The sequence below is a fragment of the Osmerus mordax genome, chromosome 14 (genome assembly GCF_038355195.1).
Source record: "Osmerus mordax isolate fOsmMor3 chromosome 14, fOsmMor3.pri, whole genome shotgun sequence".
Taxonomy (NCBI): domain Eukaryota; kingdom Metazoa; phylum Chordata; class Actinopteri; order Osmeriformes; family Osmeridae; genus Osmerus; species Osmerus mordax.
Window position 1 is genome coordinate 8,352,614 of NC_090063.1, and position 26,506 is coordinate 8,379,119.

At 48.9% G+C, this 26,506-nt stretch overlaps 2 protein-coding genes across 2 annotated transcripts; both read right to left on the minus strand.

Moving 5' to 3' along the window:
* Positions 1-3,429: 3,429 nt before the first annotated feature.
* On the minus strand, positions 3,430-12,296 carry ptpn9b (protein tyrosine phosphatase non-receptor type 9b). The gene is made up of 13 exons (XM_067250703.1): positions 12,264-12,296; positions 11,034-11,177; positions 10,679-10,768; positions 10,395-10,519; positions 10,158-10,263; positions 9,664-9,774; positions 8,616-9,577; positions 8,406-8,502; positions 8,203-8,272; positions 7,917-7,995; positions 7,662-7,812; positions 7,231-7,438; positions 3,430-7,031 (listed from the first exon to the last, which is right to left on the minus strand). Exons 1-13 carry the CDS (start codon positions 12,294-12,296, stop codon positions 6,808-6,810), a joined length of 2,400 nt encoding a protein of 799 aa, XP_067106804.1. The 3' UTR covers positions 3,430-6,807.
* A 3,235-nt stretch (positions 12,297-15,531) lies between these two features.
* Positions 15,532-26,097, minus strand: uba6 (ubiquitin like modifier activating enzyme 6). Its single transcript, XM_067250638.1, has 33 exons — positions 26,078-26,097; positions 25,162-25,243; positions 24,801-24,895; positions 24,659-24,687; positions 24,481-24,575; positions 24,213-24,324; positions 24,031-24,111; positions 23,756-23,878; positions 23,539-23,662; positions 22,822-22,925; positions 22,549-22,611; positions 22,380-22,456; positions 22,188-22,254; positions 21,823-21,966; positions 21,177-21,244; positions 20,997-21,075; positions 20,798-20,878; positions 20,573-20,650; positions 20,203-20,384; positions 19,956-20,061; positions 19,751-19,840; positions 19,555-19,635; positions 19,270-19,398; positions 19,085-19,136; positions 18,941-19,004; positions 18,783-18,852; positions 18,562-18,633; positions 18,137-18,260; positions 17,792-17,985; positions 17,282-17,409; positions 17,088-17,175; positions 16,899-16,993; positions 15,532-16,557 (listed from the first exon to the last, which is right to left on the minus strand). Exons 2-33 carry the CDS (start codon positions 25,200-25,202, stop codon positions 16,410-16,412), a joined length of 3,084 nt encoding a protein of 1,027 aa, XP_067106739.1. The 5' UTR covers positions 25,203-25,243; positions 26,078-26,097; the 3' UTR covers positions 15,532-16,409.
* Between the last annotated feature and the right edge of the window lie 409 nt (positions 26,098-26,506).

Sequence of the window (26,506 nt, forward strand, 5' to 3'; positions counted from 1 at the left end):
CAGTCACTGCCAGCCCCTCCTATTCAGACACAGATAGCCCCGTCTACACAGTCACTGCCAGCCCCTCCTATTCAGACACAGATAGCCCCTCCTATACTGCCAGCCCCTCCTATTCAGACACAGATAGCCCCTCCTATACTGCCAGCCCCTCCTATTCAGACACAGATAGCCCCGTCTACATAGTCACTGCCAGCCCCTCCTATTCAGACACAGATAGCCCCTCCTACACTGCCAGCCCCTCCTATTCAGACACAGATAGCCCCTCCTATACTGCCAGCCCCTCCTATTCAGACACAGATAGCCCCTTCTACACAGTCACTGATAGCCCCTCCTACTCAGACACAGCTAGACCCTCCCCCACAGTCACTGTTAGCCCCTCCCACACATATACTGCTAGCCCCTCATACTCAGACATAGATAGCCCCTTCTACACAGTCACTGCTATCCCCTCATACTCAGACATAGATAACCCCTCCCATACAGATATTGTTACCTCCTTCAACACAATCGCTGATTTCTCCACCTACCCAGAAACTGTTAGCCCCTCTCATACAGACACTGTTAGCCCCTCTCATACAGACACTGTTAGCCCCTCCCATACAGACACTGTTAGCCCCTCTCATACAGACACTGTTAGCCCCTCTCACACAGACGCTGACTTATCTGCTTACCAAGAAACTGATAGCCCCTCCCATACAGTTGTTCCCTATAACAAGGACTCAATTGGACAGAACCTCATAGGGAATGACATTATCAATGAGCAGGAACATACCAACCAGGTGCCCTCTCACCCCTTTGTGAGCCCTGACTCCTGGAGCAGCTACATCTGGACCAGCACCGGACACACACCCTGCACCACCACCTGTGGCACCGGTGAGCCTCTTTGTAAATTCTTCCTCACACTCAAAGCTCCAACACACACATGAATGACTTGACACACATGAATCCTTGGCATGTAATGATAACCAGATGAGTACAGGTGAAGGTGTTCCGAGGTATATAACTGGACACTGAAGGCATGTCCTCGATGTGTGTCAGGCAGGCGCCAGGTGTTGTGGAGGTGTACTGAGAGGAAGACCCAGACCACAGTAGCAAGTGACCTCTGTGGCCCCTCCCTTCCTCCTCTAAACCATGAAGAGGACTGCAACACCCAACCCTGTCCGGCATTGTGAGAAACCACCCACACGCATGCACATGCACACACACGTTTGTTTTACTACCCTATTGTGAAGACTGACAATTTACCCCCTCTACAAATAGCACCAGTTGTGGGGCTCAAGAAACTGTTCCCACAGGGTCTTCTTCTTAGATGACTATCCTTGTGGGGACTGCACACACACATACACAGTTAGATTGGAATCATATGTTGGTGTCAATCTCTGATAACATAGAAGAAGGTAACTTCTTGTAAGACCTCTTTTGGTGATTTGATCAAAGCTGGGACTTGGGGGAGTGGTCAGAGTGCAGCAAGAGGTGTGGCCCAGGAGTCCAGCACCGGCAGGTCCACTGTCGCCAGGTGACCAATAACAACAGCAACGGAACGGTGACAGTGGTTACTGTGGGAACGGACCTGTGCGAAGAGGATGTCACTGCTATGCCAGCGACATCATCGCCATGCCAACTGAAGGTCTGCAGCCAATGGCAGTTACGTTCTGAATGGAGCCCGGTGAGACTGACATACTGACAATACTACCATAGAATTACTGGAGTACCATTACTTTTACTCTGGTATCATACTTCATAACTTTTAATACAAAGTTAAAACAGTTATCTTTGGAGAGAGAAAACTATGAATGCAACATTTTATGACTATAAAATCCTCTCACTATCTGTAACAACTGTCCCTCCAGTGCTCTGTGCCGTGTGGGGTTGGGCAGCGCAGCAGGGAGGTGGTGTGTGTGGGCGGCACGGGACTCGTGGAGCAGGACCAGGAGTGTAACCTGGCCCTGAAGCCAGACCACCTCCACAACTGTGACATGGGAGCCTGCGCACGCAGCTGGTACACCTCGCTCTGGAGTCAGCGGGTAGGCTGGGTGGGCTGGGTAGGCTGGGGGCAGGAGGGTAGTTCATAGTTGTGTTATGTATTGTGTGTGTGTGTGCATGTGTACATGTGTCATCTCTGTATCATCTCAGTGTTCTGCAGAGTGTGGCAAGGGCAAACGCACCCGAGCATCTGTGTGTCTTGTCGATCACGTGACCAACCTCCGATTGGGCGGCTGTGAAGGGGAGCGACCACAGGAAGTGACATCATGTGATGCCGGGCCATGTCGCCAACAAGTGGAGTGGTACGCAGGACCCTGGGGACAGGTGTGCCACAGAACCCACGACATCCAACATGTCATATAACACACAGAACACGCAACATGTGATACCTTACCATGTCTGTGTACTAAAGCTTAATTAATGCTGAATACATCACGTGATTACAAAAAGAGCAGTTAATTGTGTATGTGTGTCCCAGTGTTCTGCAGAATGTGGAAATGGAACGCAGACCAGAGGCGTGGCATGTCTCCTTAGAGACGAGGGTCGCCTACAGGCTGTTGACCAATCCAAATGTTTCCACTTGCCTCAGCCAATCAGCTCACAGCCCTGCCAGCTGAAGCTGTGTGGCGTGCAGTGGTACATGACAGAATGGAGCGCGGTGAGAATGCATGCACTTCTCCTTCCTCCTCCTTTCTCCAGTCATCCATCTCTCCATCCACATATCATGTGAACAAGCCAGGGCATGCATGTCCCATGCATGCATCTCTCATAGCTCCTTCTAAGCATGCAGGCATGCATTTTTATTTTGTCCCACTGGCTCCCCCTAGTGTTCACGCTCCTGCGAAGGCGGTTACCGCGTGCGTGAGGTGCGCTGCCTTGCCGACAACATGGCCCCTAGCAACCTCTGTGACCCCAGCTTGACCCCGGAGAGCAGTGCGGAGTGTAATCCCCAGCCCTGTGTAACAGACGACAGTAAGACATCCCAACACTCATGTCAGGGAGTGAGATTGATATTCAAAACGAAACACTTACATAACTGAATTACTTTTTCCCCTTCCACATCCATTCTCCCTCTGCCGGTCTCCACTCATCTCCAGGCGTGTCGTGCCGGGACCAGTATGATAACTGTGTGGTGGTGGTGCAGGCCAGGCTGTGTGTGTACCCCTACTACAGGACTGCCTGCTGCACTTCCTGTTCGCGTGTGACAAACAAACACCCCTACCCATACCTGAAGACTCACCGCCGCAGACGTACACTCCAACACACACTCTAGAAGTTGTGAATGTTCTTACAAAAGAGGAGTTATGATAGGGAAAGTCTGCTTGTAACGTTGTGTTATCTGAATGCATGTGCCATCTGTTACACGCTGTTGAAACCTTGGTATTCTTTGAAATTGTCTTCTTGAGATTATTTTTTCTAAATAAAGGCATACAGGTTTAGGGGTATTTGTGGCGTTGCTTTTTATTAAAATAATGACAAAGCCGACACTAACTTGCAAGACAATACGTAGTGGCTGATTCAATTATACTTTGGGTTAGTTCTGTCTCTCCCTTCCCTCCCTCAATAATTCATATCTAGACAGCAGTCCACACAGGTCTTTACTCAGGATAATAATACCTTTGTTTTAATGAACAGCCAGGCTGACAGCTTGTAAAAAGGCCATTATTCAATCACAAGAACTTAAAGCACAAAAAGAAACAAAAAAAAAGAAGCACCAACTACAACCTCACATAGCATTCTCCACTGTCCAGGAACAAGGAGAAAACAGCTCACCAGTGCCTCTGGGGCCTTCTCTACACACATTCTCTTCTTCAATCCATCCCAAACCACGTTCCATAGGGGTGTCCTGGCGCTCTGGGCGTGTGTTTGTCTGAGAGCAAGGCTGGGGTGCTAGGACCCAGCCTGAAGGCTGTGCAGGCAGAAGGAAGGGTGAGGAAAAGTCTGGGGCCTTTGGCATCAAGGGTCACCCGAGGGTCACCCCAGGGTCATCCATGCACCGGTCAGGTATGAACCCCTGGGCCGCTGAACATTCCTCTGTCACTTTATTCTTCTAGCCCATCCTTTTTTCCCCGCTAGTTTGAAAAACAATCATGTGGAAAGACATCAGCCAGTCCACTGAATAATCCTGTTTTCTTCCTCCTGTGATTGTGATTTGTAGGATGTCCAAAGATGAAACAGGCAGTCTGGATACATAAGAGCTGATCCAGGCTTGGTGCCTAGAAACACCACTCTCCTCCAAACATACATTGTCCTGGATTCAAGCCGCTGTTGTGTGACTCAGTTCTGAAAAGACAACGGCAGGTCACATGTTCATAATCATCCAATGGAAACGTCCAAACCTGTTTGTGTTTCCCTCTCCATCTGATCTTCAGCTTATTGAATTAATTCAGGTTTGGTTTCCTAAACGTCGTACCAACATTCACTGATTTTTCAATACTGTTGAAGTTTTACAAATACATAAATATTATAGGATACAATATTACAGTATGCTGTATAAAATACAAAATTGATATACTTAATTTAACTGATAATCACTGGAGGTAAGCAGAGAAAAATGATCTTTGACACTAGGTGAAAAAACTTGGCAAAACAAACCCAAAACAATAAACATTATATTTCTCACCCCCTGAGGTCTAATGTCAACGGTCAAGACTCCAAACACACCCAGTTCTAAAACTAAGCCCATCTCAGTGAAAAACACTTCCACCCATCCTTCCTCCTCATGTCTGCCAGGCAAAGGAAGCAGGCTGTAAGGCGTTTTAAGAGTACTAGAACGGGGCCCCAACATCAAGATAGTGCACTAGGTTTGAGTACATATGGAGAGGCACATGGGACTCAGGGTCACGGGTCGTGTACTAGGAGATAGACGGAGACACAGCACGGTGTCCTACGCAGGTACACACGTTTGGGTCCAGTTGCTGCGTGGGCGGGCAGACCGCACGCCGGGGCGCTACAGGAAGGCACATCTGAGGCAGCGGGAATCTAGAGACTCAGCGCTGACGTGGCGTCAGGGGAACAGGACGAAAGAAGGAAAAGACAGAGGAGCATTGGTCCCGCTTCCACCTCTCCACAGCAGGTAACCCACCCCTAGTAACAGGCAACACACGTCTGACTGGAACCCTGGCGTCCACTGACCCTGTAGAGCTGGATCAAACCTGGGTCAGACACACAGCAGCGGGTACCGTAAGACGGCCATGTCTTTTTCTTGACCAAAAATACATTTAACCCTTGTGTTCTCTTCGGGTCATTCTGACCCATCAGTCATTGTGACCCACCGTCGTATTGCGACAACTTTACCACATACAAAAACAAAGCGAAGCATTTTCTTTTAACCGTTGGGCTGTCTCAGACCCCCCACATTGCAAAGGTTAAAAGAAAATTATTTTTATTTGTTTTTGTATTGGGTAAAATTGGGTAAACACAACAATGGTTCGTTATGAACCTTTGGGTCATGTGACCCGAAGGCAGCACGAGGGTTAAAGAACTCCTCAGGGATCGTTCGTCTAGCCTTGTTCAGCGGACATGAACAAGAAGAGAGTGGATATGAGGAAGAGGCAGGATAATGGAGTTTAGGATATTTTCTACCAGGGTAAGAGGCTCTATGGGTCTGACACAGGTTCAAAGCTAGGGCTTTAAATGCTAAAACACTAGTTGCCAAAAGGGGGTGTAAAGATTTTAAGTCTGAGGACGACGAGGCAGTGAATCAGGAAGTTTTAAGGCCAATATTTATGTAACCGTCCAATCAGGATGCCCGAACAGTTAAAATGATGCAAGACCTGACCAATCACACAGGTTTACAATTACATATTTAAATATTCATCCAAAGCATTCACTCTCTTCCTCCTAAGAGTCTAGCTAGCCTACTATAGACTTATCAAGGTTTAGTCACTTATATTAAAACAAGGCTTTTTTTGTTTGTTTGTTGTTCTTTCAGTTTGATATTATGCACAATATATAAACGTATGTTACAAGAATATACACGGCTTTAGTCATAATATCTTAGTCAAGAGTACATCCAAGCATTCAGGGCTTTGGCTTTGTGAGGTTAGTCTACATATGCAGTTATGAAACGCACATACAAATGCACCATAGAAAAACTAAAGTACACAAGAAACAAGCAAGTCCAAACAAAACGGAGAAACCAGATATGAACTTGATATATCTCCATCTCCTGTCGTTGACACATGGAAACAACATACGGCCCCACCTTGACCTCCTATCGTTAACGTTTACACACACAGTCCCACCTCCGGCTCCTGTTGTTCACACAGACACACACGCTCAGGAAAAATACAACGGAAGTATTCAAGTTTCACTTTTTGTCTCACAATCTCACACACATACACACACCATGCACAAAGGAAGGACACACAATCGACCAATACCAAAGGAACAGGAAAGTCAAAGGTGAAAGGTCGGGATTCTAGTTCAAGTTTGTCATTCCTCATGTGCAAGTCAATATAAAAATGCTACAACTTGTACGTGGCTGTCATGGGCAGACAGGCCTGTCTCAGGGCAGGGCCCACCTCTCTCTAGAGATGGGACATTTCAAACATGGGAGTCGAAAATTGTCAGCACAACTCAATCAACGGATGCAGCTTCTCCACTTCCTCTTGGGGTCTTCTCTTGCCCTCTCCCTCGACTCTGGGGGAGAGGAGGAGCAAACAAGGGAGTCTGCTACAATGGAGGCCTCTTCAATCTATCCCTCCATTCTCCCTCCCCATCCTCTGCCAGCGTTCCTTCTCTTGTACACTCCTCCGCTCCTCTTCCCAGTTTGGCTGGAGCCATTTCTACTCCTCTCCTCCCAATTCATCCCTTCCTCCATCACTCGCTGTCTGTCTCCAGGTCGGAGTCGGACCACTGTACGGGGGACAGTTTCCCGTTGCGCTGGGCGTGCTCGATGACAGCAGTGTAGCAGAAGTAGTACTGGTCCCAGGTCTGGATGCTGAAAGCCCGCTGGCCCCGCATGCGGCGGACCGTCTGACGCACGTCCACCGTCCCGATGTCCTCCAGCCTGGACAGACAGATGTCCAGCGTGCAGAACGTACCTGGGCGTCAAAGGAGGACGGAGACAGGGAGAGAGAGAGATGACGGCATCAGTGGTAAACCCGTTTCCTGTCGTATATCTCTAAACTTCAGAGGACCCCGAAGACGTGGCCAGCCACACAGGACAGAGAGACGGGTAAACACAGGCAGACAGAGAGGACTGCCAGACGGGTAAGAGAGGGCAGCAGCGGTTCTTCCTACCTGTGCGTCCGATGCCTGCGCTGCAGTGTACCACCAGAGGGGGCCCCCCCGGAGGCCCCGCCCACTGGGAGCCCAGGCTGTGCAGCGCCGCCTCCTGCTGCTGACGCACGTGCTCACGGAAGTCCAACATGGCCAACGCACACTTGGGCACTCCGAAATCTGGCCAGCTGACGTAGAGGTAGTGAGACACCTCCCGTCTTTCCCCTGTCTGGAGAGCGGAGGACAGATGGGAAGGGAGGAGAGAGGGGAAGGGAGGAGAGAGGGGAAGGGAGGAGAGAGGGGAAGGAAGGAGAGAGGGGAAGGGAGGAGAGAGGGGAAGGGAGGAGAGAGGGGGATGGAGAGTAATTTAAAAAGAGATGGCTAAGCCGAGCTTTCTTGTTAAATATTGTGTGCGTGTGTGTGTGTGTGTGCGTGCGTGCATGTGTATGTACCTGGCTGTTATAGAGCTCCAGATGAGAAAGCTTGAAGTCGTGGAACACCTGGACATTCGTGTTCCTCACCAGGAAATAGCCGTGCTGCTCAGTCCTCCCATCCTCTAGGGGCCAGTACTGACCGCACTTCACACGCCCGCGCTCTACCACCCTGGATCGCAAGCACGCACAGACACACGCAGTCATGTCGTCAATCCCGTCCTGACACAAAACACTTACACACCTGTCTCGCAACCACTGAACACACACACTCACCTGGTAGTCATGACAATGATGAGCACCATCTGTTCCCACACCATGCGCCAGAAATCACCGAAGGTTTTCGGCAATGGACCTGAATACCATAAACGAGAACAACTGACATGACCACCCACTCCACACCGAGGTCTGCACGACTGAACCACAGTCGAAGACAAACTGGAAAAGCACTCTTCAGTAACATGCTGTAGACTGCTGACCAACCAGATGCCAATTTGAGGAAGCAGTGGGTAGACACCCGGGGAAGGCCCAGTCTCAGCTTGGTGTATATGCTGGGACTCACCCTGAGTGGCGATGTAAGCGCTGTTCCTCTTGTACCCATCCATGAAGCTGGCATTAATGTAGTCCGATGTCTGGGAACCACAGAGAGAGATTAGAGTCCCAGAGAGAGATGAGTCATAGAGAGATCAGAGCCAGAGAAGGATCGGAACAGAGCGATCAAGACTTCCAAGAAGGTCGATCATCATAACGCCAAGTCTCACTTACCTCATCCCTATCATCACCTAGCTGACACAGCCGCACTCGGGATTGGTCCAGACAGAGGACGTCGCTGTACCTGTTCTTGATCTGATTGGCCGGCTTCCTAGGAAGGGGGGGGGGAGAAACGTCAACAGGTCATCACAGGTCAGAAAGAGAGAGAAGCTGCTTCTCCAGGGTTAGGGTTGCTTGTTTCTCCAGGGCATTGCTGGGTCTTACTTGGAGTAGTCGAAGGTCCCGGCGGGGGGCTCTTTGCGGATCTCCTCGTACTCCTGGTAGATCCCCTTCTTCTTCTGCTTCTTCACGTACTCCACCAGCTGCTGCACCGTCATGCCCCCTGATTCAGGCATGTGTATGGACACCTCAGCACACATGTCTTCCTCCTCCTCCTCCTCCTCCTCCTCCTCCTCATCGTCATCCTCAGGCCCCCACGAGGAGGGCAGGGGGGGGCATGGGTGCTGAGGGGGCCGGGGGAGAGATTTCTGGGGCAGGGGAGGAACCCCTTCCTCATCCTCCTCCCCGTGATCCTCGTCCTGCTCCTCCACTTCCTGGTTGTCCACTATGTGGGTGGAGCCTGAGGGCTTGTCAACGAGCACAGCCTCACTTCCTGTCTGATGCAAAGGTGTGTCAGGGGGGGTCTCGGACTGGGGAGGGGGCTGGCGGCCACGACCGTTAACATTAGCATTGGGGGTGCTATTAACCCCTGACCCCGCCGTCACAGCAGAACCGTTCCAGTGTTGGTGGTTCCCATGTGGCCGGTTCTGACCCAAATGAGGGCTGTGCTGCTGGGTCAGGGCCTGGCCATGAGTCCTGCCATCCACACCATCACAGTGGTTGTGTTGGTTAGCATTGCTATCGTCATAGCAGTTGGAGTTGGCTGTGGCTAGCTGGGAGGCTAACACCAACTGGGGGTTTGTGTGGGAGCCTATGGAGGTTTGAGCCGTGGTTAGCATAGCACCTGCGCTAGCGTTGTTGGGATCCAGGTAGTAGGAGCACAACAGGCTGCCCACGCAGTCATGCGTGTCCTGTGTGAACATCTCTCCTGGATTGGCGTGTGTCTGTATGTTGACGCAGGACTGTATCCAGGCGACGTGGCTGTACTGAGAGGTTCCACCCAGGTGCTCTGGGAGCGAGGAGACCGGGATGTGATTGGCCAGCTCGTGAGCCTTCACCGTACACACCTGATAAGAGGAGACACAATTACACACAGAAAATATACAGAGAGCTTAGACACACACATGCAAAACAGTAATAGACACACACATACCCGCTCTCTGAGCTTCTCGCGGACAAAGAGGCGCAGGACGGCAAAAGGAGCTCGGAACCAGAGTGGTGACGACACGATGAATACACACTTTAGACGAGCCGGGAATGCCCCCTGCCAAGACACACACATCTCACCGACTTGCCCTTCACTGGACCACAGGACGCACAGAGCCCAGGACGCACGGAGCCCAGGACGCACGGAGCCCAGGACGCACGGAGCCCAGGACGCACGGAGCCCAGGACGCACGGAGCCCAGGACGCACGGAGCCCAGGACGCACGGAGCCCAGGACGCACGGAGCCCAGGACGCACGGAGCCCAGGACGCACGGAGCCCAGGACGCACGGAGCCCAGGACGCACAAAGCCCAGGACGCACGGAGCCCAGGACGCACGGAGCCCAGGACGCACGGAGCCCAGGACGCACGGAGCCCAGGACGCACAAAGCCTAATAGCCTAGGGGTTGGGAATGAAGAGAGACCTGGACAGACAGTTGTACCTTCAGCAGGTTGAGGATTTTGACACAGAGTTCGTAGTCAAAGTTGGCGTAGCTGGAGTTGGTCATGTCATAGATGAATATGAGTCCTTCACGCTGGGTCTGAGCACTGGAGGGGGGGAGGGGTTGAGGGATAGAGGGGGCAGGAAGGGGTGACTAAGGAACAGTTGCAAATCTCCTCTTTGATTTGAACAATGCTTTCATAAGCAATGCTGTGAAAGTTTGCTGGATGTGTCTCACCTCTCGATGGCTTTGTCCAGCTGGTAGATGATGGCCTGGAGCACGGCCTTGTGGGTAGTGACATCAGGTCGGTGAAGACGAGCAGTGAAGAGCGCAAGAGCAGCACCGTTCGCATCACGACCAGGCTGGAACACACACACACACAGACAGAATATACACACTCACAGGTTACACACACACACTCACAGAATATACACACACACAGAATATACACGCACACAAAGATTACACACACACACACACACACACACACACACTCACAGGTTACACACACATACACTCACCAGAACAGTAAATTTGCCACTCAACAGTTCCGAGCGCAGTGGCTCCTCTCCTGGATTGATATTGAAGATGCCCTCTTTTATCCTGGTGTTCTTGTTGGATAGACAAGACAGGATGACAAGGTGAAGAGGATTACAGAGTGAAAGGGTGAGGCTGACTGTGCACTTTGTCACAGCAGTCATGGGCTTTACAGGACACCAGGCTTCAGAAGATAGGAATCCACTTCCTGGCAAGCAGACACTAACGGTAAATGATGAGTTGGTTCAATGATTGAGTGACTAAGACAGGCAAGGCAGAGACAGACTCACTCAGTACTTACATGTGAGCACACATACATACACACACACACACACACACCTTGTATGCCTGGAAGAGGTCGATGGCTCTGGAGACGTCAAACTTGCGGGCCATGAGGAACTTAACTGCTGTTGTCTGGGAGACCAGAGCAGCACTCTGGGGCAGCTCTCTGCTGCGTACCTCACCCAGAAACTCCTCCACAGCCTGGAATAAGCAGGGGAGACAACTAAACATCTGAACACACACAGCACTTAATAAAGCATTATTAACATACTGTGGATTACAGAATGTTCATATTAATTCGTTACCTTTAGTACCATTCTATGTAATGCAACTGACCCCAAATCTGAATTAACATGGTTATGTGCACTTGGAAAACATCTCAGGTTTCAGATTTAATCTACAGAGGCTAGCTAGGAAGCGAACATAGTTACCATATAAAAGTGCTAGCCAGCTATAACTGGGTGGTGATGTCCCAAACCATTTTTACATGGTCATCTGACGCATTCTATCCAACGAAAAACACGCTCGCTGAAGGTGAGCGCCAGCAGGCAAGCTGTTCATGACAACAACAATGCTAGGAACTGGGAGACCAATTCTGTGAACTGTCTGCCGTAAACATGAGCCAGCGTTCATGCTAACTGGAACGCTAAGACGAGGGCCAAGCCTTCGCAGAATTTGCTCGAGATTTGCTCCCACACAGACAGTTCATCACACGCACACAAAACTACGATAATTTTGAACATAACAGTTTTACATGTTTTCCCCACTTGCTATACCGTGCACTAGTTTCCTGTCATCACAGATTGGCTCGCTAGCCAGCTAGCTACATGTGGTATCGTAGAGGTGGAAACTAGCTTGCAAACTTAAGAAGACTAGATGTGCTACTTCGGCGAACAGCTGCATTAAAAACAAGCATGACATGCGGCAAAAATTAAGGCTTGACGCTAGTAACCATTCGGTTCCACTAAACAGATTGCATTTATTAAGACGTTCGATGAGTAGCCAAAATCACCACACATTGCTACGTACTAGCTATCCAGTCCCTCTTAGCCACTCAGCTAGCTGGGTTACCATCCTAACCATGCTAACCAGCTACTGTAGTCACACAGGATTCGGCCGTGACGGGAGGGTGCGAACGGGCCACGACTATTTATCACCCTCCAGGACAAAGAATTATTGCACAAAATATGTCCATAAATTGTGCATATTAAACAGGGGACAGGACTGACAAAAATAATAATCCAAGTTTAAAGAGAAGCGGTATTAAAAACATTTACGGAGACTTACTAGCTCTTCTTGGGTTGTTAGGGCTTCCGCCATCTTGAAGCCTCCGCAACGTCACAAGGGGCGCGCCCACTACTTGCTCGCTCACGCCAAGAGCGAAACAAGTGTGGCAGGAGGATGGCGTCGCTTCATGGATCAGAGCTTCATAAACTAATGGTCATGTCATGATTTGTCATAATGGTTATATATTTTTGCTAGGTTTATTTCCAAGAGCAATGGAAATGCCAACTACTGTCTGAAAAGTTCACGGAACTTTCACAAATTTGGGGGTTTGATACCAGCACCAGAACTACAGACATGTTAATTGTGTCTGAGTCCGACATGGCGAATAAACCGAATTCTGATTCTGATTAAGGAGTTATTAACTTTAATGGAACCCATCTTAAAGACCCATTAGGTGTGTTCGACATTGACTAACTTCATGCAGCGCTGCAGCCGGCTGCAGGCGTCTAACTATGCTTGAAACAGTGAATTCTGGTTAGACTTTTTGTCCGACTTGAGACTGCGCCGAGGCTAGGTCACTGTGACGTAGCCATCAAAGTACTGTGAAATCGATTCGAGAACTGCCGGCTGTGTAGCCGAGCGCATTTTCTCAAGAGCAACTGCACAGCTATTTCATGATTGTCCAGACTCACACACTACAACTTTGACGCGTGTTTTGTAATTATTCTGACACCTTCAGTTTCGCCAACGCTGAAATCCGGAACAAACTGTTTAATTGAAATACAAATTTGTTGAAGAAAGGGTTTTAGTCCGACTCTTCACTAACGGAAAGACTAAATTTAATTATAAATAAAGTAAAGTAAGCAAACAGCGCTTGATCGGCCATGACTGACGTCAACGCAGCAAACCACGAGAAGCTGGAATGTCCGACTTTACAGAGCCGTTTTCAACTCCTCCCCGGCTACTCTCGCCGGTCGTTTCATGCAGCCGCAAGCCAATGTCGAACGCACCTCTAGATACCAAGGAAAAGGACTTCACACGAGAACTTTCCATGGAACCGTGACATGGCGTGGGTGGTGTTGTATCGCCACCAAACCCTCTTTGATTTATTGTTTCGTCACAGGAACTGTTTTTTAGAGAAACATGTTCAGAAGTGATGCCATATAGGCCACCCAGTAGTAAAGAACAATTGATACCAAGGAAAAGTGCTTCACACGAGCACTTTCCGTGGAACCGTGAAATGGCTTGGGGGGTGTTGCATCAAAGACAAATACTACACCCTCTTTTGGTTTATTGCTTCACTACTGGAACTGGTTTAATTTCTGGATAAAAATCTGGATAATTTATCAACAAAAATGTCGACTCAAGTTATCTGCCAGCCGGCCCTTCCAGAGCTGGCAAGAACCGGGCCTGTAGCCTATAGGCAGAGAATGTCTAATAAACAGGCTCTGCTATAGGCCTATGTTGCCTGTGTGTGTTATATCTTTTTTCTTATTTTTATTTACAAGAATGCTGCTTGGTGTTGGTGGCAAATAATAATTGATGTTTCTTATTTGAAGGTGTTTGAGGTGAAAATTCCCCCACAAAAAAAGTATACATTTTGAAGCTTCGAAATCGTGAATCTCCGCAAAATCCGAGTCTGCATGATGACGTATAATCGATAAAGAGTTGATGACGTTCTGTGTGATAGAGACGCATTTTCTGTTGATAGAAATGAACGGGAGGAATTGGCGTATAAACTGCACGTAAAATAGGGATTTGGCTTATATATGGCACGCAAAATAGAAGTGTAGACCCGTGTCATAGATGTGCAGAAGTATGAGACTGGGTTGATTTAAACACTGGCTCGGTTCAGAGTTTCCCCCTAGGAAAATATGGACCACTGATCAATCTATTCATTTAGTAAAAGAGCACCACTAGCCCACTGTGGTTTTGGGAACATGGCCAGTTAATCACTTTGCCAATGCCTCCCCATAACAATGTGTGTGTTTGTTAACATTTGTGTGTGGGCATTAGCTAAACAAATCATGAAAATTCATGGCAATGTAGCATAGGGAATTGAGTTGACCAGTTGTCAGTAAAAAACTATCCCAATCGTCTTTGGCTACCAGTAAAATAAGGTCAAATGTAAACTGCAATAGGAATATCATTTATCATCATAGGTAAATTTTATTGATATGCATTTAAAAGTGGAACTTTGAATTTGCTTCAACACAGTTGCTGATTAGGCTTATATAAATCTTCAGTGCAACTCAATAAAACAGGCCTACGGTTGCCTGCAGATGTTGTCAGGGTGACGCCCGGGTATAAAATAAAGAACCTGGCCCAGATAAATGCAGTTCTCCTAATAAGAAGCATTTTATGGAGAAATCAGAACAGGGAATGATCAGAAAAGACTTAATAAAAACAAACTGTTCATGATCGAGCAGACAAGAACAAAGTATTAATATTTAATGAACAAGTATAGTTGAAGGTAATTCAGTTAAATCAAAGCTCTGTAATATGAGAGAGATGTCTGAATGGCCTCATACAGGGGGCAGCCTCCCAGAATGATCGCCTGGAGGAGAGACAAGGTCATTGATCTGCCTCTCTACCACTCAGGATACATGGAGGTACAAACCACAGGAGCCCAGGTAAATACAGATCTGTCTCCAATGCTCTGTAGAATAATAAACAGCACACCAGCTGGTTCTTTACCATATCCTGAAAACTCATTTTTATTGGACCATTGGTTGTCTGTCACAAGGATGAACATCATCACAGCCATATCACATGGTTATTTGTTTTAAATGCAGGACGAGATACAAGTAGAGGACTAGATACATTTTCTGTGCAAAAGTCAGGCAAGGAGGAACAAAGCTGAGGACTGTTTTAGTTTGCTCTCGCAACACTGTTCATCTGCCAGTTACATGTTCTGGGTACAAGCTAAGATTCTTACAGACCCACAGTGCCTGACTTATGTCATAACTGTTGGGGTACTTCTGCCAGCTGCATTTCATTAATCGAAACGTTTGCTTTCTGTATGCCCCTTTAAAATCTCGAAAAATGCCTCCTTTCCGGAGCATTCTGGAACACGGGCCCTGTTCTTGAAATAAGGGAGTAGAAACAAAGACTCTCAGGCTGCTGAGATGCACTGGGTCAGTTATTAATAACCTGCTGGAGAGTTTGACAACAACAACAAAAACTCACTAAGAGAAACAATTTAAAAAAGTATGGAACAAATAAATACACCCCTCTCCATTGACACTCATTGATGCACAACTGAAGACTACAAAACAAAGAATTTATGATGGATTAAAACATACTGGAGTGTAATGATGACAAGGACTGACAGATGGTGGCTTGTGTTTAATGTCCAATAACCTCACACAGACAACACCCTGGCCATTTAACCAGTTTTGTTTCCCTTCTTTACTTTACAATAGTTCTTGCTGGTAGTCGTACATACAGTGTTTTATCTTTCACGTGTGTGGGTTGACTTCTGAGACAAAAGATATGGTTAAAGGTTTCGGAGGCAGTAGACCACAAGGACTCATCAGAGTCATGTTCAACAAAACACAAGAAAGAATCTTTGGTGGTTCTGGACCTTTCCAGCGCCTCAGTCTGTTCCACTGGTTCATCGTGAAATGAGCAACACTGAACTGTTTCTTGAGGGGACATGACAACATTGCACCCTTTCGAAGACGAGCAAATACCATGCAGCATTCAAACATTCATCCATTACAACCAACAGGAGCATAGTGATGACCAAGAAAGGCTGCTCTAATTGGATGACATGATTGGACATTACAATCCAGTTCCAAAGGATTTTCCAATGCTGGAATTCTCATTCACATCAATTAACATTTCTCTCTCTTTACTTCTCTTCTCCTTTCTCTACTTGTCTAGCTTCCAGAAAACAAAAAATAGAAAACCTGGAGTGGTGTGTGTGTTTATATGTGCGTCTGTAAACAAGTTATTTTTTTCTTCCATGTAACTTGCAGAATTGTCATCACTAACACCAGAAGCTCGTTAATTAAGGCATCGGCACAAACTGAGAGAGAAACTATGTACACAGTCAAGTGCTACTCGCATCGCCTAGTGGTCCGCAGGAGAGAGGGGGGTACATGAGACAGGATCATGAGGTTGGTAATGGGGGATGGAGGATCAGACTTCTGAAGGTAGAGCTTTTACGAGGGGGTAAGAAGGGGGGGGCGGAGGAGGAGGTCAAGGCTTGTTTGCCTCCCCGCACTGGCTGAAGCAGTATCGGACCGGCGGGCCGGGGAGGTCCTCGTCTCCGTCCGTGTCGGGGGCGAAGGACACGGTCAGGTCCACGTAGCGGCGCTCCGCCGCGGGCTTGATCAGCTTCTGCATCCTGCGGGGAGACACACAAGCCACGCCCATTCAGAACGATCCAGGAGAAAGGAAGACGAGAGTTTGTTCACAGTGATTCCACAGTGAGAGACTGTGGGGAGGGGAACACCGTTTCAGAGGAGAATCAATCATTGGGAAGGAATGATGCTGTCTAGTCTCGCTCTGGATAAAAGCTTCTGCTAAATGACTAAATGTAGTCTCACAGAGAGACCAACACCGATTCCTGGAATCACAGTTAGGTTAACAGGAAGAAAAAAAAAGTGAATCAGCTATGTGTGACTGAATGGAGCTTCAAGAGTTTAAGAGTGATTCAGGGAGTTTGAGAGACTGAAGGAAGCTTACGTGAGTTTGAGCCTCTTGTTGTGTCCAGGCATCACAGGTACATACAGCATCTTCACGCCATGGACAACCATGGTGGGCTCCAAGCCATATTTCTCCTGACATCACACACACACCATGCTCCATCAGCATTAGCCATCATTAACATAAAAACATCAACACTATGCTGGGAGGATGTGTGTGTGTTCATACCTTCACGGCATGAATAAAGTCAGAGAGGGTGAAGTCCTCATGTCCACACACCATCCAGCGGTCCCAGATGGAGAAGGAGATGTCCTCCCTGAGAGAGAACACCAGCAGGGGTCAAAACAGGGCAAGGTGTCTTCATGTGTGTGTGTGTGTGTGTGTGAGAGAGAGTGAGTGAGTGTATGTGCATGAGTGTCTACCTGATCTGAGTCCTCTTGACAGGGGCAGCCTCAGTGAAGACCACCACAGGTATGGCCAGGTTAAAGAAGCAGTTTTTGAACGACTCAAACCCGTATCCTCCAACCACCTTAATGAGCTCTAGAGCCACCTGTAAACACCCACTGTTAGGACTCTGTTACTGTGATACAGACCCTGTTAGGATCTTGCTACTGGGATATACACACACTGTTAGGACTCTGTTACTGTGATACAGACCCTGTTAGGATCCTGCTACTGGGATATACACACACTGTTAGGACCCTGTTACTGTGATACAGACCCTGTTAGGATCCTGCAACTGGGATATACACCCACTGTTGGGACCCTGTTACCGTGATACACACACACACTGTTATGACTCAGACTCATGTTCTCTGAGGCAACTCAAACTCGTCAACCTGTTAGCTGTTTCCTTCCATCAGAGCCAACAAACATGTGCCGGTCTCTGCACTTTGAATCCAACTCAGAGAAATCCGGTGTTTAGTTCTCACCAGTCCGGCGACGGCTGCCGTTGCCGTAGCAATGGCGGGGATGATCTTGCCGGCGATGCGCTTGGTCTTGAGGCGGTCGGCGGCCTCGATGGCGTACATCCTGGCACGCAGGCCGGACGCCGCCGCCACGAAGTCCATGTGCCCGTTACTGTCGTCATCCTTCTCAAACAGCAGGGGGGTCATCTGTAACCTCTCTGCACACACACACACATCAAGGTGTGTTTGGAAGCAGCAAGTATGTGTGTGTACCTGGTGTGACTTAGTAGCAGCAGGAGTGGTGTGTGTGTGTAACTGGTGGTGTTTACCAGGAGTGTGTACTTGGTGTGTGTGTGTGTGTGTGTGTACCTGGTGTGACGTTGTCAGCAGCGATGACCTCCTCCAGCTGAGCGATGGCCACCCTCTCCTCCTCGCTGCTCAGAGACAGCTTCAGCTGATCTGGCTTCTTAGCAGTCTCGTCTGTCTCAATGCGCTGGACACAACACCACACAAGAAGATTCAGCACCAACCAATAAGAAAACAGCACATTCAGGATGAACCTATAAGAATACAGAACGTTCAGTACCAACCACTAAGAATATGGCACATCAACAATTCATCAACCAACTGCAGGATAACCTGTAAAACAACGATCAAAATACATCCCTCCCTCCCTCCCTCCCTCCCTCCCTCCCTCCCTCCCTCCCTCCCTCCCTCCCTCCCTCCCTCCCTCCCTCCCTCCCTCCCTCCCTCCCTCCCTCCCTCCCTCCCTCCCTCCCTCCCTCCGTCACTACCTTCTCTGCAGGTCTGTATTCTGGAATCTTGATGTGGGATAGGATCCTGGCCACAGCCTCCTGGGAGAGATCCTTCAGACACACACATCTGTATCACTCCTTATTCTACATGGTGCGTGTCTGTATGTATGTCAAATGTGTGCCAATGAGAGACAGGGTCAGCGAGCATTAGTGTGTGCGTGTGTGCGAGAGTGAATGTACAAGCGAACGCGTGTGTTCACCTTTTCCAAGTAGGAGACGTTGTAGATCCCGGCAAAGAGTCGAGCGCCGCTGACGACAAAACTGTAGTGCCTGATGGGAAAGAAAGTGAAACGGGATGAGGGGAAGAGGACTTAGGCCTTCTCCTCCTCAACGACTGGGAACAGGAGGCACGACTCACAATGGGTCGTTGAAGTCAAACTGGATGGGCGACGGGGGTCTCTTAGGGGACTGCCAGAACAAACCTGAGGGGGAGGGACCACAGTCAGTCATCACGTGAACCTGATACACGCCAAGTGTGTGTTTGAGAGAGAGAGGGACTTACTGCCATCCTTTAACCGTGTGTCCAGAGGGAAGGAGTGCAGCAGTTGTAGCGCCTTCAATGGCACACATGCGTAAAACACGTGGGGGGGGGGGGGGGGGGGGAAACCATGAAATCCACAACTCAAAGTAAGAAGCCACTGCCACTGCCACTTGGACAGGCGTGAAGTGGTGGTATCGTTAGCCTACCTTTCTCTTGAAGTACTTGTCAAACTTGAGGCGGGCCAGAGTGACGCAGTGCTCCCATTGGCTGGGACGTCTGCTTAGCAGCTTGATCACTTGGAATGCCCCCTCCATGCTCTCTCTGGCCTGCATCCTCTACACACACACACACACACGTCAGAACAGGCATACATCAGCACATGGCAGGACACACCCATACAGAGACACACACACACGTCATCTACAGACTATGCTATTCTAGATGGTTGTACGGTGGTGATTGTATGAATGATGTGTCTGAATCCTAAGTACCTGTATCACTGCCTCTGGTGAACAGTGAGTCTGCCAGAAAACATTATAGATGGAGGGCTTGTGGGCAAACGTACTCTCAAACTAGAGAGAGAGAGAGCGAGAGAGACAAAGAGATTAAAAGATGACTAAATTCCGGGCCATTTTACCACAAGTATTGACAGATAACATTCTAGAAGCACAAGTGAAGAGAGCTCACCTTGTCTCTGGCCCACTGGATGGTGTGTTCTATGACAGCAGGGAAAGACTTGAGAGTGCAGAACGGGATCTCCTCTTCAGGAGGGTCCCTCTGTCCAGACAAATAAAAGATTGTCAGTTTAAAAACAAAGCTAGCAGATATGCATTGGAAAGAAAAACAATTATTAAAAGACGAAACAAAAACTGTAACAGAAGCAGGCAGTTACATGGCTGTTGTACGACTCGGTCAGGTTTGGCACAATGATCTCTGTGTGGCCTTTGGTTCCCATGGTCCCAGAGTCCAGGAGAGGTTTCTGATTGGATACGCTGCGGCTGTGGGCGGAACAGAAATGTCTGCATTGTATGACCTAGACACACACCTCCATAGCAATCCTCCCAGTGTGAAGCAGTACACAGAGGAAGGAGTTTTCCTTCTGAGAGAACGTTCTGCTGTCAGGCCCCCCTCCCCCTCACCTGTCGACGTATCGGCGGGCCTCCACGTTGTCGAGGGCCGTGACGACCAGGTGGAGGCGGGAGAAGAAGGCATCGTTGTACATGTTCTCGCTGGCGGGGCACACCTTGTTGAGGTGGGCGTCGATTTGCAGCTCAGGGTTGATGTCCTGAGTGGCGGCCGCTGCCATGGTGCTCTTAGGTTTCTGGGGGTGAGGGAAGGGGGGAGGGAGGGAGTGAGGGAAAGGGGGAGGGAGGGAGTGATCATGAGGTTGCCACCTCTTTATGTTGACAATGATGCGTAGGTCACCTGTATGTGGCGTCAGCTCACCTGTATGTGGCGTCAGCTCACCTGTGTGTGGCGTCAGCTCACCTGTATGTGGCGTCAGCTCACCTGTATGTGGCGTGGTCTGAAGAGGAACTGTCTGTTCAGGTTAGACTTCTCGATCAGGTCGGGGTCTGTGATGCACACCTGGAGAGATCCCAGCACACACACACACTGTTCATCCTTCCATTGGATCATTCTTCTCTCCGTCTTCCTGCTCATCCCTCTCTCCACCTATCCGCTCATCCATACATCCCTCCCCCTCCCTTCTCCATTCATCCGACAGAGACCTACCTCTCCGCAACTCTTGGTCAATCCAACCCCCAGCAGGGCAAAGTTCTTCAGCATCTCACAGCCGATCGCTCCACAACCCACCTGGGGGGACAGAAAGACCAAACCATGAACTCCTGCTCTGTGTCTGGGAGTGAAAAAAGAGACCCTGGCCTCCATGTCCAACATACATGTCTGTGAGGAGAAGGCAGACGGGACTCACCATGAAGACTCTCAGCTTGTGGAGCTCCAGGGACATGGACTGTCCTATGCAGGCGCGCAGGCCGTCGTAGCGGTCCCCCCTGCGGGGCACGCACACTCCATCATCAGCCTTGGAGTCAGATGTGTGCATGTGTATATGTAAGTGTGTGTGCCTATGCGTGGGTGTGTGTGTGTGTGTTACCTGGGAGAAAACTCCTCAGCAGATAAATGCTGCAGCTGCCTCACTACCTCTATGGCATCTAGATAGAACTGTGGACAAGAATGACAACAGACAGATCACACAGAGAGAGATCACAGAGAGATCACAGAGAGATCACAGAGAGAGAGATCACAGAGAGATCACAGAGAGAGATCACAGAGAGAGAGATCACAGAGAGAGAGATCACAGAGAGAGAGAGATCACAGAGAGAGAGATCACAGAGAGAGAGATCACAGAGAGAGAGAGAGATCACAGAGAGAGAGAGAGAGATCACAGAGAGAGAGAGAGATCACAGAGAGAGAGATCACAGAGAGAGAGAGAGATCACAGAGAGAGAGATCACAGAGAGATCACAGAGAGAGAGATCACAGAGAGAGAGAGATCACAGAGAGAGAGAGATCACAGAGAGAGAGATCACAGAGAGAGAGATCACAGAGAGAGAGAGAGAGATCACAGAGAGAGAGAGATCACAGAAAGAGATCACAGGGAGGAAGGAGCAGAGAGAGGGAAAGAGAAGGACAACACAATAAACAGACAGAATTCCAACTGTATGATCAGACGTGGATCGACGGCATGTCCTGTTCTAGGGGTGTTCTTGGTGTTTCCTAGGAGGTGTTTCCGGTACCCACCCACTGCTGCAGGGGGGCGAACTTCCCCGTGAGGGCTTTGAGAACCTCCTGACTGGCCAGGCCTCCAGCTGCCGCGGCCAGAGGGGGGAGAGCGCCCCTGGCCGTCCTAGAGAGGCAGCGCACCAGCTCAGCATTGACTGGGGCCTGGAGACGGGAGAGATGGAAGGTGGTGGTGAAGGGGAGGGGGGAGGGGAGAGAGAGGGGAAGAAGATAGATGAGAAAGGTGGGGAGGCAGGGTGGGGACGGAGAGGAAAAGGAAATTCTAGACATTTGAAGGTCGGATTTGCATGTACTCACTGTCTGTCTGTCTGTGTGTGTGTGTGTGTGTGTGTGTGTGTGTGTGCGTAAACGCCTGGCTGACTCACTTTGTTTCGGAGCGTATTGTTGACTTCCTCTGTGAGTTTCACCAAAACCTCAGCATCCTGTAAGCACCTGAACACAAACAGCAGGAACACACATAGAACGGCCTCACGTCAGTGAACTAACCTGCTCTATTAAAAGCTGTACATTATTATGTGTCAGTGCTGTTCTCTCTACAGAGTATGAAGCTGGGTTACCCGATGCTGGGAAGTCGACCATGCTGCTCCTGGAAGTTGTCCAAAGCCAACATGGCGGCGTGGATCTGCAGTGGAGCCTAAGGGACAGATTCAGAATAAAGTAAATAGGAAACTGTCAGACCCCGCTCACTGTGAAAGGAAGTTGAACTGAGGAATTCTGATCTCTCACTTCTGGTTTGCTGAAATCTGGGGTCAGAACATGGGGTTCGCAAAGCTGTCTCTCCATCGTCTCCTGAAGATGGACACACACACACACACACAGAAAAGGGAAGCATAGATCCTCAATATACAGTCTTAGGCAGCAAGGGTGATTTAAAACACTGTAGGTCATGAAGAAAGAGATAGATGATGTTCTGTGTTTCTGTGTGTGTGTGTGTGTGTGTGTGTGTGTGTGTGTGTGTGTGTGTGTGAGAGCGAGTGTGTCCACGTGTATAACACTTACAAATCTGTATGTTCTAGGCGTCTTCTCTAAGAGGAAGAATCCACCATGGGTGTATTGCTGCATGTGAGACGTGTCTCCTACGGCAAAACTGTGAGGGGAAAGGACTGGACCACACACACACACACACGCACACCATTGACATACCGCAGTAATAAAACAGGAATCTTACAGGAAGCAGGTAACACCAGGTTTCCCAGCATGCGCAACCCGCCCTCTCCAGAGGATTCAGAACGTGGCGGCCCGCCTGGTCTACAATGTACCCAGACGCTCCCATGTTACCCCGCTCCTCATCTCCCTCCACTGGCTACCCATCACGGCCCGCATCAGATTCAAGACCCTGGTACTGACCTTCCGAGCAGTGAACGGGACTGCACCCGCACTACATCAAGTCTCTCCTGCAGCCTTACACCCCCCCCCCCCCCCCCCCCCCCGCCACCTACGGTCTTCTTCAGACAACCGCCTGGTGGTCCCACCGCTCAAGAGCGCCCGGTCCCAACACAAGCTCTTCTCCTGTCTGGCCCCCCAGTGGTGGAATCAACTCCCCACCTCCATCAGAGACACTGACCTGCGATGTTTTTGGGGCTATCTTGTTGTTATCAGTGACCTATGCACTTTGTAAAGCTCTCTCTTGGAAGTCGCTTTGGATAAAAGCGTCTGCTAAATGAATACATGTAAATGTAAACACGTGGCAGGTGTGTATTTGGCATGCTGCAGTACCTGTGACCTGGCGTGAGCGGCTGTTAAGCTCCTCCATGCCATTGACCTCCCTGAACAGAACGCTCTGGCCCGTCTGGAGCCCGTGGGTCCGGCTGTCCATACAGGTCACCACCCCCGGGTTGTCCTGGGGTCAGAGGTCAAACGGGACGGGTCAGAACACACACGCACACACACTCCCCTAAAACAGACACACACTTCCCAACACAGGAAGTGCTACCTGAGTGATGTTTTGGATGAATATCTCCTTAGGTTCCTCCCCCGTGGGATCCGACACCTCAAACTCCTCGCCAAAGTCGCAGAAAACCCGAACGCAGATCCCGTACGTGTCGCAGCCAATGAACTGCGAGGAAAAGCCGCAACGTCAGCGTGCATCAGTAACAAAGGGCTAATGCTAGAAAGGATACTGGATACAAAGACATTTACAGGTCTGAGAGGTCAATTTGATCCTTTGGCAACATACATCATACGTCATGTGTTGGTCACATAACTCACCCTAATCGGGGGCTGCTGGGAGTGGCAGAACAGGTCGACCTTTTTCTGCAAGGTCAGTCTGGCCTCTGTTAGAATCACACACTGGAACCCAGAACACAACCGGAGCGCGTTAGCCTCGACACATGGGGCAGGTCAGAGGTGACAGTGGAACCCCCCAGTGACGGTGCCCGTCTCTGTCTCACCTGGTACCTCTTGAGGAAGTTGAGGTCTGTGGCGTCGTCCAGGGGGCAGGAGGATGTCTCCACGTGAACGTAGGGGTTCAGTTCTGCCACCCTGGGGTGCACTGCCTCCACCCTGATGGGGGTGCGAGACAGGCCGAGAGAGAGGGAGAAAGATCAGGGGGGAGAGAGAGGTGAGGAGAAGAGGGGGGAAGAGAGAGTAAAAGAGTGAATAAGTAGGAGACACAGTAACAGGTACTGTAGAGACATAATAAAGAGTGATGTCTCCTACCTTCTCCTCTGGTTTACCACATCATCTTGGTGGATGAAGAAGTTGGAGCCGAGGTCCCAGGTCTCACACTGCCTGGTGTCATGGAGGGTCACAGCCTATGGATGAGGAACACACACTCTGTTAGTCTTCAGATATGTTACAAATGAGAAGAATAGGTTCCCAGTGACTTAACACTCACCTTCACACCTGCCAGGACTATGTTCTTAGCTGTGAAACAACAACCATTAACAGTAAGACACTTCTGCCACGCAACCATTGGGACTTTATCTTTTGCCATGCCATGCACATGATGTCATATCATGACAACATGCAGCACCTACCTATCTCCACTCCCAGACCTCCCAGTCCACTGATGAATACTGAGGACTGGGCCATCTGCTGCATGGCACTGTCCCCCAGCACATAGCGCTGACGGCTGGATGGACGGAGAGAGAGAGAGAGAGAGAGAGAGAGAGAGAGAGAGAGAGAGAGAGAGAGGAGGGAAAAAGCAGAAAAGATATAAGAAAGGGATAGATGGTGAAAAAGGGTGAAGGTAAGAAGGAGTAAAAAGGAAAGACGGACAACAGATAGAAGAGACAGGGGTGATCAGTTGGCTTGTTGGTTAGCTTTCACAGTGGGCTGACTACTATCCAGTACCTCCAGGTAACTAATGCCAGTAGGCTATGTACTGAGGAGACTAACCTGTAGAGTGAGTCATCGATCTCCATAGAGTCTGCAGCCATGATGGGAAGGGAGGAGGGGGGAAACTGACAGGTCCAACAAACTAGAGAGAAGAAGAGAGAGAAAAGAGAGGTAAATAAATATGACATGAGGAACATTAGTTAGGCTAATATGATATCAAGGATGAGTAGAGTTAAGCACAAGCTGAACCAGAAACCAGGGAATAGTAGGCTTACAGCTTAACCAGCAGAAAGCGACTTATTACTCGTTAGGATGTCTATCTTGGAAGAGGCATTGAAGGTTGGTACGTTAGTGCACAACACCGGTTTAGGTTGTTTTAGCTAATAGGGTTAGCAGCAACGTTATATCCCCTGCCTGAGACGTATCAGCAAGTTACTTGTGTTACCGTTAGTATTTTTTTTCTGGCTTGTAAGACTAAAAAGCTACGCTGACTGATTATTGTATTTCTAAACTAGTAAATATGATGTTCATAAGAGTAGGCGTATGTTGTTACTATGTAGCTAATAATATAGACACATTGATAGCGAACTATATATTCACTAATTCACCAAGTAATCCAGGCAATTTTTGGGTGGAAACAAAGAGTGTCTTGCTAAAAATATATCAGCTATGATCAGTTAGCTCCTAACGCTAAGTCAACTTATACTGCTTACTCATTGGCCTGTGCTAGTGCTAGCTAGAAGAATAGCAACTAGCTAGCTAAGCTAGCTAGCTATAACGTAACTGGTAATATTGTTGGACTGGAGCCGGGTTTGTGCCGTGCATAACATAATAGCCCCCCCAAGATCTAAAGGCAATGACAATTCTAGAAGAAGTGCCATGGTTGGGCAGGTGTGTGTGAATTATGTCATTTATCCGAAATGTAAAATTCACCACTGTGTGTAAGCAAAAACAATGATAAAACAATTTCGGTTACCTGTCACTGTCAGTGTACGCGAAGTGTAGTGAATGAATGGCTAGCGCTTCCGGGTTACCATGGTCACGTCACTATATTCTAAAGAGACTATTTTAGACGAAGTAGCCTACAAATGCATGGAAACCACAACGATATTAATTTAAAAGCAGTGTCATATCGCAACAGTTAATTTTAACAGTTTTATTTTAGGTTTATAAAATGCACTTACATGAGCAGTATTGGACAACAAGAACAAGTTGCCTTACTGAATTATTTTCAATAAGACACCCGTCCCTAGGCCTAAAAATGTAAATAACATGTAAATAATAAATAGGCTAGGCTACAATTTCCAAGGTCCAACTTGTTTAAACAGACAAAGTTCGTCTACCCAGTAAACTATTTACCGAACAATTTAACATTTAGGCATACTCGGCCAAGGGGTGTTTGTCT